At 41.3% G+C, this 12851-nt stretch overlaps 1 protein-coding gene across 1 annotated transcript in view; it reads left to right on the forward strand.

Moving 5' to 3' along the window:
- Positions 1-12851, forward strand: part of LOC124255986 (centrosomal protein of 128 kDa-like) — a 92512-nt gene that overhangs the window by 74314 nt on the left and 5347 nt on the right. The window contains 3 exon segments of the mRNA XM_046689930.1: positions 1821-1937; positions 7662-7705; positions 10611-10695. Of these exon segments, the coding sequence (XP_046545886.1) occupies positions 1821-1937; positions 7662-7705; positions 10611-10695 (246 nt within the window).

Consider the following 12851-nt stretch of genomic DNA (forward strand, 5'->3'; position numbering starts at 1 on the left):
ATGGTACTGCACACCAATACAATCAGGAATATATATCACATATGGTACTGCAGATCGATACAATCAGGAATATATATCACATATGGTACTGCACACCAATACAATCAGGAATATATATCACATATGGTACTGCACACCAATACAATCAGGAATATATATCAGATATGGTACTGCACACCAATACAATCAGGAATATATATCAGATATGGTACTGCAGATCGATACAATCAGGAATATATATCACATATGGTACTGCACACCAATACAATCAGGAATATATATCAGATATGGTACTGCACACCAATACAATCAGGAATATATATCAGATATGGTACTGCAGATCGATACAATCAGGAATATATATCAGATATGGTACTGCACACCAATACAATCAGGAATATATATCAGATATGGTACTGCACACCAATACAATCAGGAATATTTATCAGATATGGTACTGCACACCAATACAATCAGGAATATATATCAGATGGTGGTACTGCACAGATCAATACAATCAGGAATATATATCAGATATGGTACTGCACACCAATACAATCAGGAATATATATCAGATATGGTACTGCACACCAATACAATCAGGAATATATATCAGATATGGTACTGCACACCAATACAATCAGGAATATATATCAGATATGGTACTGCACACCAATACAATCAGGAATATATATCAGATATGGTACTGCACACCAATACAATCAGGAATATATATCAGATATGGTACTGCACACCAATACAATCAGGAATATATATCAGATATGGTACTGCACACCAATACAATCAGGAATATATATCAGATATGGTACTGCAGATCAATACAATCAGGAATATATATCAGATATGGTACTGCACACCAATACAATCAGGAATATATATCAGATATGGTACTGCACACCAATACAATCAGGAATATATATCAGATATGGTACTGCACACCAATACAATCAGGAATATATATCAGATATGGTACTGCACACCAATACAATCAGGAATATATATCAGATATGGTACTGCACACCAATACAATCAGGAATATATATCAGATATGGTACTGCACACCAATACAATCAGGAATATATATCAGATATGGTATATGGTACTGCACACCAATACAATCAGGAATATATATCAGATATGGTACTGCACACCAATACAATCAGGAATATATATCAGATATGGTACTGCACACCAATACAATCAGGAATATATATCAGATATGGTACTGCACACCAATACAATCAGGAATATATATCACATATGGTACTGCACACCAATACAATCAGGAATATATATCAGATATGGTACTGCACACCAATACAATCAGGAATATATATCAGATATGGTACTGCACACCAATACAATCAGGAATATATATCACATATGGTACTGCACATCGATTACAGGATCAAAACTCAGTTGATAATGACCTGTAATTGTATGTGTATGTTTATTAATGAACATGTCTAAAACTAAATTGTGTATGTATACTTATGGAAAAAGAACTCCTGCAGAATTTTATAAGAATATATATAGTCTGCAATTTCAATTATAGATCTATCAATATGTACTTGTGAAGATATCTCTTTTACTTTAAGGTCATGGTTCACAATTTGCATGGACACACTCACAATTGGGATGTTTGCTAGGAGCATGATACTCATACACATAGTGTTTGTATGTAAACAGCACACAGTGATTGTTTATAACCCTGCCTGCCTATATGCTGAGCTGGCAGGCTCTAGCTTCACACAGGTCACAATGTCGCAGTCATCATCAATATCTTGGCTTTGTTTCAGGAGCACATTCTGGACCTGACGGATGAACTGCATGTACATAAGGTGAAGCAGGTGGAACAAGAACTGACGTTTGAGCGTGAAAAGCTGAACATCATAGAAGATATGGAGAACATCATGGTACCAATTAATGTTTCTAGAAGGAATATCATCAAGGTGCAGCTAGGTGTAGACACCACCCTCCAGTGTACAGGGTGCAGCTAGGTGTAGACACCACTCTCTACTGTATAGGGTGGAGCTAGGTGTAGACACCACTCTCGACTGTACAGGGTGCAGCTAGGTGTAGACACCACTCTACTGTACAGGGTGTATCTAGGTGTAGACACCACTCTCTACTGTACAGGGTGCAGCTAGGTGTAGACACCACTCTCTACTGTATAGGGTGGAGCTAGGTGTAGACACCACTCTCCACTGTACAGGGTGCAGCTAGGTGTAGACACCACTCTACTGTACCGGGTGTATCTAGGTGTAGACACCACTCTCTACTGTACAGGGTACAGCTAGGTGTAAACACCACTCTCCACTGTATAGGGTGTATCTAAGTGTAGACACCACTCTCCACTGTACAGGGTACAGCTAGGTGTAGACACCACTCTCCACTGTACAGGGTGTAGCTAGGTGTAGACACCACTCTCCACTGTACAGGGTGTAGCTAGGTGTAGACACCACTCTCTACTGTACAGGGTGTAGCTAGGTGTAGACACCAGTCTCTACTGTACAGGGTGTAGCTAGGTGTAGACACCACTCTCTACTGTACAGGGTGTAGCTAGGTGTAGACACCACTCTCCACTGTACAGGGTGTAGCTAGGTGTAGACACCACTCTCTACTGTACAGGGTGCAGCTAGGTGTAGACACCACTCTACTCCACTGTACAGGGTGTAGCACTGTACAGGGTGCAGCTAGGTGACACCACTCTCTACTGTACAGGGTGCAGCTAGGAGTAGACACCACTCTCCACTGTACAGGGTGCAGCTAGGTGTAGACACCACTCTCCACTGTACAGGGTGTAGCTAGGTGTAGACACCACTCTACTGTACAGGGTGTATCTAAGTGTAGACACCACTCTCTACTGTACAGGGTGCAGCTAGGAGTAGACACCACTCTCCACTGTACAGGGTGTATCTAGGTGTAGACACCACTCTCTACTGTACAGGGTGTAGCTAGGTGTAGACACCACTCTCTACTGTACAGGGTGTAGCTAGGTGTAGACACCACTCTCTACTGTACAGGGTGCAGCTAGGTGTAGACACCACTCTCTACTGTACATGGTGTATCTAGGTGTAGACACCACTCTCTACTGTACAGGGTGTATCTAGGTGTAGACACCACTCTCTACTGTACAGGGTGCAGCTAGGTGTAGACACCACTCTCCACTGTACAGGGTGCAGCTAGGTGTAGACACCACTCTACTGTACCGGGTGTATCTAGGTGTAGACACCACTCTCTACTGTACAGGGTATAGCTAGGTGTAGACACCACTCTCTACTGTACAGGGTGGAGTTAGGTATAGACACCACTCTCTACTGTACAGGGTATAGCTAGGTGTAGACACCACTCTCTACTGTACAGGGTGGAGTTAGGTGTAGACACCACTCTCGACTGTACAGGGTGGAGTTAGGTGTAGACACCACTCTCTACTGTATAGGGTGCAGCTAGTAGTAGACACCACTCTCTACTGTACAGGGTGCAGCTAGGAGTAGATGCCACTCTCTACTGTACAGGGTGGAGCTAATTTTTATGAATATGTCCATCTAACACTTCATTGTCTTTTTCCGGAAACTTGTTTCTGAATCCACATTTTTACCTTGAAGAGAATGTTTTTTGTGTTTTCAGTTTTCATTTCAGTTGCTATCTGCAGGAGTTATCTCCCGTAACGAAAACATGCAAACCTCATATTTAGTATCAGCACTTCTGTTAGGGAGATAACTCCTGTGGATAGTGCTTGGATGATCCCTCGGAAGAAACACAAAAAACATGGTCTTTAAAGATTTTATTCAAGCTAAACCTGTTGATTCTGAACAAAGTTTCAGCAAAAATCAATGACGTGTAAGAGGTAGTATTATAAGAATTATAATCGTTGTTGTTAATTCTCCAAGTTTCCTTGTGTGTTACCCTGGCAGCTGTGTTCTGTGTGTAAGTGCCAGCAATAGATACTATTTTAGTTGTAGGATCAGATGTTGATCCAACTTGCTTTACACATTCTGTAAGATCACCTGACAAGTGAAAAGGTCAACTTCAGTTCCTCATGGACAGCCAAAATTTAGTTCTGATAAAACGTTAGCAAATATGCTTTGAAAAACTTGCATTGATGTATTGTTTACTTAACATTACATTAATGTGTTGTTCTGATTTCAATCAGACTTGAGGACACACTCTGTGATTGATTGTATAGCCAATTGCACCATACTTTGAAAGAAGTCATGAAATGGTCTTACTAGCTGCTCAAGTTAGTTGTTTACATTTGATTCAGCATACAGATTAATGGTTTTGATTTATATATATTTTTATGCACAAAGTGTATGTGATTGGGGGACAGGTAGTTCTGTCTTTGATTGTCCTATTCCTGGCTAGGGAATGAGTTTATATTTATGGTCAGAAAAGTAATGGACCTATGGAAGTATTGCTACGATATGAACAAGCAGGCCTGGATGCCTCCAGGGTAATGTCAGAGCACTATGTCAACAGGAAGTGAGGTTATGACCTTGATGTGATGTAATGACAACAGAATGGAAGATCACCATCTTTAACAGAAGTGTCCATACAAGTTCAAGTGATATTAAAAACTGGATGTGATGTTATAAAAACCGAATGTAAGCTCACCATCATTAACGGAAATGTCATCATACAATTACAAGTACAAGTGATGTTATGAACTGTCTAAGATTTCAGTACTTTCACATGGACATTTAGATACTCTTTACACATGTTTTGTGTTGTTTTTTCTTAATGTATCTCAGAAACTTGATTTCAACAACAAAATCACAATAACTTTTTCAATGATAATTGCTCTTTAAATACCAATGACCAACGATTAATGGCCAACTAGAGTGTCAGTGTGTTGGAGGTAAGAGGTCAGAGGTCATGTCACATTTCAATTCAAGGTGACTATTTGGAGTGTTCTCCAGCTTGCAGACTTATCACATATCAGTATTTACAGTCACATATCCCATTAATGTTAGCACAAACACGAAAGTTATTTATTTCAATTCTTCTTCTTCTTTTTTTCCCCAAAAAGAGGAAAGAAGTATTCTAGTAGGTTACCATTCCTGAAACTATCCTGTAAGATTCCCCCACTACAAGATGTCAGATCTAAACAAGGGTTAATATACCCAGTTACCAATGTTACCAGTGTAAGTCTCCGGGCCCAACTGCCCCCAGGGACATGAAGGAGAGTAACAGTGATCCTTGGAATGATAGACACTTCATCTCAAGTCATCATCATGAATAATTGATATGAACTGCAATATCTACTATAAATTACACATTCTCTATGATCATTTGGCAGGTTTAGATTTTGAGACCTGTGTCTATCGGTTGATATCAGTGTGTGAGGATGTGTTGTTTATTGAGCTGGTGATTCACAATATGTTTAGAATCAGTCATTCGACAAGCTAGCTCATGCTAGGCTGAACTAAGTGGGGATGAACAGTCCTGCCAATCTTCTCGTCTCTTCCTTTGAGTTCACTGTGAAAGCTAACTTCATAAAGGTATTACATTTGCACACTTCAGACTAAACAGCCTGAGGCATTGAGATGCGTTTGAAGTGTGTATTTGTAACTTCATTTGGAACCTTCAGATTGATTACTGCATCCAACATCTACCCATATATGCTATGAAAGCCTGATTACTGTCCAACGTCTACCCATATATGCTATGAAAGCCTGATTACTGTCCAACAATTACCCATATATGCTATGAAAGCCTGATTACTGTGTCCAACATCTACCCATATATGCTATGAAAGCCTGATTACTGCATCCAACATCTACTCTTATATGCTATGAAAGCCTGATTACTGCATCCAACATCTACTCTTATATGCTATGAAAGCCTGATTACTGTGTCCAACATCTACCCATATATGCTATGAAAGCCTGATTACTGTGTCCAACATCTACCCACATATGCTATGAAAGCCTGATTACTGCATCCAACATCTACTCTTATATGCTATGAAAGCCTGATTACTGCATCCAACATCTACCCATATATGCTATGAAAGCTTGATTACTGCATCCAACATCTACCCATATATGCTATGAAAGCCTGATTACTGCATTCAACATCTACCCATATATGCTATGAAAGCCTGATTACTGTCCAACATCTACCCATATATGCTATGAAAGCCTGATTACTGTCCAACATCTACCCATATATGCTATGAAAGCCTGATTACTGTGTCCAACATCTACTCTTATATGCTATGAAAGCCTGATTACTGTGTCCAACAATTACCCATATATGCCATGAAAGCCTGATTACTGCATCCAACATCTACTCTTATATGCTATGAAAGCCTGATTACTGTCCAACATCTTCTCTTATATGATGAAAGATTGATTACTGTCTCTAGCATATACCTGTGTATATGATGAAAGATCGATTGCTATCTCTAGCATTTACCCGTGTATATGATGAAAGATTGATTACTGTCTCCAGCATATACCCATGTATATGATGAAAGATCGATTACTGTCTCTAACATGTACCTGTGTATATGATGAAAGATCGATTACTGTCTCTAGCATATACCCATGTATATGATGAAAGATTGATTACTGTCTTTAGCATATACCCATGTATATGATGAAAGATCGATTACTGTCTCTAACATATACCTATGTATATGATGAAAGATTGATTGCTATCTGTAGCATATACCCATGTATATGATGAAAGATTGATTACTGTCTCTAACATGTACCTGTGTATATGATGAAAGATCGATTACTGTCTTTAGCATATACCCATGTATATGATGAAAGATTGATTACTGTCTTTAGCATATACCCATGTATATGATGAAAGATTGATTACTGTCTCTAGCATATACCCATGTATATGATGAAAGATTGATTACTGTCTCAGGCATATACCCATGTATATGATGAAAGATTGATTACTGTCTCTAGCATATACCCATGTATATGATGAAAGATTGATTACTGTCTCTAGCATATACCCATGTATATGATGAAAGATTGATTTCTGTCTCTAGCATATACCCATGTATATGATGAAAGATTGATTACTGTCTCTAGCATAGACCCATGTATATGATGAAAGATTGATTACTGTCTCAGGCATATACCCATGTATATGATGAAAGATTGATTACTGTCTCTAACATATACCCATGTATATGATGAAAGATTGATTACTGTCTCTAACATGTACCTGTGTATATGATGAAAGATCGATTACTGTCTCTAGCATATACCCGTATATATGATGAAAGATTGATTACTGTCTCTAGCATATACCCGTGTATATGATGAAAGATTGATTTCTGTCTCTAGCATATACCCATGTATATGATGAAAGGTTGATTACTGTCTCTAGCATATACCCATGTATATGATAAAAGATTGATTACTGTCTCTAGCATATACCCATGTATATGATGAAAGATTGATTACTGCCTCAGGCATATACCCATGTATACAACGAAAGACATAATAGTGTGTACAGATGATCCATGAATCTTGGTGTTTGGTTAGTCTCTGGAATCCTCGCTGCCTCAGTTTTCTCTGTACTTCACTTATTCAGAAGTTAAGTTCTTAACTTTGCTGTTTGTTCCTCATATACAACAGATATTTATGGATGTTTCTCTGTTTCAGGGTGGTCAAGAAGAGCGAGATTTGATAGAAAAACGATATAACAGGTCAGTTGCCCTAGTGTCTACATGTTATTGCTATGTGGAGTGCTTAGACATGTTATTGAGGTGTTGCTGTCAAGGTGTCACTTGGTGGTTGATGTAGAGAGAAGGAAGGGATACTGAACACTGTGGAGGGTGTCTGCTCTCTGGGAGACACTGTGTGAACACTGTGGAGGGTGGCTCTTGATGTGATTGAGAGAAGGAAGGGATACTGAACACTGTGGAGGGTGTCTGCTCTCTGGGAGACACCGTGTGATTGATGTAGAGAAGGAAGGGATACTGAACACTGTGGAGGGTGTCTGCTCTCTGGGAGACACTGTGTGGTTGATGTAGAGAGAAGGAAGGGATACTGAACACTGTGGAGGGTGTCTGCTCTCTGGGAGACACCGTGTGATTGATGTAGAGAGAAGGAAGGGATACTGAACACTGTGGAGGGTGTCTGCTCTCTGGGAGACACTGTGTGATTGATGTAGAGAGAAGGAAGGGATACTGAACACTGTGGAGGGTGTCTGCTCTCTGGGAGACACTGTGTGATTGATGTAGAGAGAAGGAAGGGATACTGAACACTGTGGAGGGTGTCTGCTCTCTGGGAGACACCGTGTGATTGATGTAGAGAGAAGGAAGGGATACTGAACACTGTGGAGGGTGTCTGCTCTCTCTGGGAGACACCGTGTGCTCTTGAGACATGATTGAGAAGGAAGGGATACTGAACACTGTGGAGGGTGTCTGCTCTCTGGGAGACACCGTGTGATTGATGTAGAGAGAAGGAAGGGATACTGAACACTGTGGAGGGTGTCTGCTCTCTGGGAGACACCGTGTGATTGATGTAGAGAGAAGGAAGGGATACTGAACACTGTGGAGGGTGTCTGCTCTCTGGGAGACACCGTGTGATTGATGTAGAGAGAAGGAAGGGATACTGAACACTGTGGAGGGTGTCTGCTCTCTGGGAGACACTGTGTGATTGATGTAGAGAGAAGGAAGGGATACTGAACACTGTGGAGGGTGTCTGCTCTCTGGGAGACACCGTGTGATTGATGTAGAGAGAAGGAAGGGATACTGAACACTGTGGAGGGTGTCTGCTCTCTGGGAGACACTGTGATTGATGTAGAGAGAAGGAAGGGATACTGAACACTGTGGAGGGTGTCTGCTCTCTGGGAGACACTGTGTGATTGATGTAGAGAGAAGGAAGGGATACTGAACACTGTGGAGGGTGTCTGCTCTCTGGGAGACACCGTGTGATTGATGTAGAGAGAAGGAAGGGATACTGAACACTGTGGAGGGTGTCTGCTCTCTGGGAGACACCGTGTGATTGATGTAGAGAGAAGGAAGGGATACTGAACACTGTGGAGGGTGTCTGCTCTCTGGGAGACACTGTGTGATTGATGTAGAGAGAAGGAAGGGATACTGAACACTGTGGAGGGTGTCTGCTCTCTGGGAGACACCGTGTGATTGATGTAGAGAGAAGGAAGGGATACTGAACACTGTGGAGGGTGTCTGCTCTCTGGGAGACACCGTGTGATTGATGTAGAGAGAAGGAAGGGATACTGAACACTGTGGAGGGTGTCTGCTCTCTGGGAGACACTGTGTGATTGATGTAGAGAGAAGGAAGGGATACTGAACACTGTGGAGGGTGTCTGCTCTCTGGGAGACACTGTGTGATTGATGTAGAGAGAAGGAAGGGATACTGAACACTGTGGAGGGTGTCTGCTCTCTGGGAGACACTGTGTGATTGATGTAGAGAGAAGGAAGGGATACTGAACACTGTGGAGGGTGTCTGCTCTCTGGGAGACACTGTGTGATTGATGTAGAGAGAAGGAAGGGATACTGAACACTGTGGAGGGTGTCTGCTCTCTGGGAGACACTGTGTGATTGATGTAGAGAAGGAAGGGATACTGAACACTGTGGAGGGTGTCTGCTCTCTGGGAGACACCGTGTGATTGATGTAGAGAGAAGGAAGGGATACTGAACACTGTGGAGGGTGTCTGCTCTCTGATTGATGTAGAAGGAAGGGGGAGACACTGTGTGATTGATGTGAGAGAGAAGGAAGGGATAATGAACACTGTGGAGGGTGTCTGCTCTCTGGGAGACACCGTGTGATTGATGTAGAGAGAAGGAAGGGATACTGAACACTGTGGAGGGTGTCTGCTCTCTGGGAGACACTGTGTGATTGATGTAGAGAGAAGGAAGGGATACTGAACACTGTGGAGGGTGTCTGCTCTCTGGGAGACACTGTGTGATTGATGTAGAGAGAAGGAAGGGATACTGAACACTGTGGAGGGTGTCTGCTCTCTGGGAGACACTGTGTGATTGATGTAGAGAGAAGGAAGGGATACTGAACACTGTGGAGGGTGTCTGCTCTCTGGGAGACACTGTGTGATTGATGTAGAGAGAAGGAATGAACAGGTGCATGAACTAGGTGCATGCTGCATGGTAACTGAGGGTGTCAGGGTTTTACTTCGACTGTCCCAGGGACCCAATTATTAGTTTTAAGGGTCCTTGCAAGCAATATGGGGGTCCTGTGACGTAACAGTGTAGAGAACTGTACGTTTGGTAATTTCTTTAGAGCCAGGAATGAATCGTTGGTCATGTGGACTGATGAGTGAAATGATAATAGATGCACATAACTGCTCTGAAAGTAACAACCAATTGTTTAGCAAAGTCACTGGTATGTTGTGGGTTCAGTGAATAATGTTTTACGTCGCTCTGTATGCAGTGTATTGTTTTTCTGTGTCCATTCTCTACATTTGGGCATCGCGTAAATGCCTGGGGAATTAAGCGGTGTGTTAGATGATTCCAAGAATGTCTATTGTACAACTAAACACATCTGCATTAGGGAAAGTAATGAATGTGGTTTTAACAAACTTTCTACAAAATCTGTTACTAACACTTTGTTCTTTGTTGTATTGTGTAGACTCCGTGAGACAATGAGGTCCCTCCATGAAGATATCAAGTCCACTGGCTACTCCTCTCACCAGGGGAGCCATACAAATGGCCAGGTAACAGACTTAGCTATGGTTCAGTAGATAGGCCTGAGTCCCTCACACTGGGACATTGTGTCATGTAGCCCCTGCAGGGGAATGGAAATCACTGCCTATGTTAAACAGCCAATGGCCCTTGTTAAATCTTATCCTGATGGTCCAGCTTCCTGTGGAGTCTGACTACTGAACACATCACCCCATTGAGCAGTGCTTTTAGTGCTGATATATGATAAAGTACCTTTATTGTCATTTGTCGTCTTCTTAACACTGCCTCATGTCAACAATCGAAACCTGATGGCTGATAGATTGAGCTTCTGTTATCCTAAGTGCTTGTGAAGTCAAACTACCAGATCTGTCTGGTGTAAGGCACTGCCCTGCCCTCTGTCCATAATACCTTACCTTTCAATGCAGCATTGTTCTGAGTGATTAATGTAGAGGTGTGTCTGGTACCTGCTGATAAAGCTTTATGATGGCCTAATGACCTGAAACCATCCTGGGGGCATGCACTGGTAATGTCCATGAATGAGTGGGTAGATATTACGGGTTGATGTCCATAACCTGTATATGTTATTTCAGTGACAAAAAAAGTGTGGGAAGCTATGCACAGAAGAAAGTTAGAAAGTCATGCAACATTGTGGCTTAACATGATTTTTATTTAGTAATAATGCACAGTGTCTGTGTAATTATGTAATGGTAACTACTTCATTGATTAGCAGGAGCTTCTAAAGTCGCAATCTAACTTGAGATATTTACATTTATGGTAATTTTCACATAATTGTGCAACAGCTTCAGGTGATATGTATTTCTTCTACGGTCAGAGAGGTTATGGCTGTGCTTCCTGTAACATTGTTTTTGGATTAAATTAGCTTGAGTAGGAAAGGTGCATGGATAAAGAGTGCAGATATTTTTCTGATTATACTTAATAAGCCCTTGCTCTAAAAGTAGTTAGATGAGGATAGAGACCTTTTTATCACAAAATGAGGCTTCTTGTGGAGACTTGAATGGCCAATAACAGGATTACTTTGCATCTTTGAGAGAGGAAGCAATGCCTTGGTCACATGTAGGAATGTAAGAGACGTGCCTATTGTCTGTCACAGAGAGAGCAATGCCTTGGTCACATGTAGGAATGTAAGAGGCGTGCCTATTGTCTGTCACAGAGAGAGCAACGCCTTAGTCACATGTAGGAATGTAAGAGGCATGCCTATTGTGTGTCACAGAGAGAGCAACGCCTTAGTCACATGTAGGAATGTAAGAGGCATGCCCATTGTCTGTCACAGAGAGAGCAACGCCTTATTCACATGTAGGAATGTAAGAGATGTGCCTATTGTGTGTCACAGAGGACTGACTGAATGAGTTTGGTTTTACGCCGCTTTTAGCAATATTCCAGCAACATCACGGCGGGGAACACCACAAATGGGCTTCACACATTGTGCCCATCTGTCACAGAGGAAGCAATGCCTCAGTCACATAGGCACCCCATCCTGCTTAGACGACAGCAGCCTCAGGCTCAGTGCCCAGCACAACATGGCAACTAGTGGACATATTGCCCCAGGTGAACAGGGTAGAGGAAAACACTTGGTAGTGTAGACACTTAACTATATCTCCCCAGATAGACACAGCATAGAACTGACCCCATAGCAGAGGATGGGTTGACACTTGTAATGTTTTTATCTCCACTTTTAAATATTCCATCATATTCTACAGTCATGAAATAACATAAAGCCTTCACCAAAGTCACGTTTTCCTTCTTTACAAATTCAATGCAATTTTTATGAAGTATTAAATGGCAATGTAATTAAATAGATAGATGTGGTTTGAAAAGAGATACATTGGAACATCTTAAGAAGAACGGTGACATGAACAGTGGTTTTGTTTAAATAATCACCAAACCTATTTTGCTGATAATTGTAGGCTATTGCTTGTAGATATCAAGTTTTCAATCTGTGTTAGTTGGAATTAAGGCATCTAATTCCTGCAAATATTCCACTGTTATTACATCACTGCCAATAATCCTATATTTGGGCTGAGCATAGAGATTTTTTCTGGGTTACATCTTCTTTTTATTCTCGAGTATAAAAAGAAGATGTAACCCAGAAAAAATCTCTATGTTCATCAAATATCATCTTCTAAAATGCCAATCAAGCATATATTTGGGCTGTCATTGCACAATAAAT

The sequence above is a fragment of the Haliotis rubra genome, unplaced genomic scaffold, assembly GCF_003918875.1.
Source record: "Haliotis rubra isolate DU_JTF1 unplaced genomic scaffold, ASM391887v1 Scf116, whole genome shotgun sequence".
In the NCBI taxonomy this organism is placed as follows: Eukaryota; Metazoa; Mollusca; class Gastropoda; order Lepetellida; family Haliotidae; genus Haliotis; species Haliotis rubra.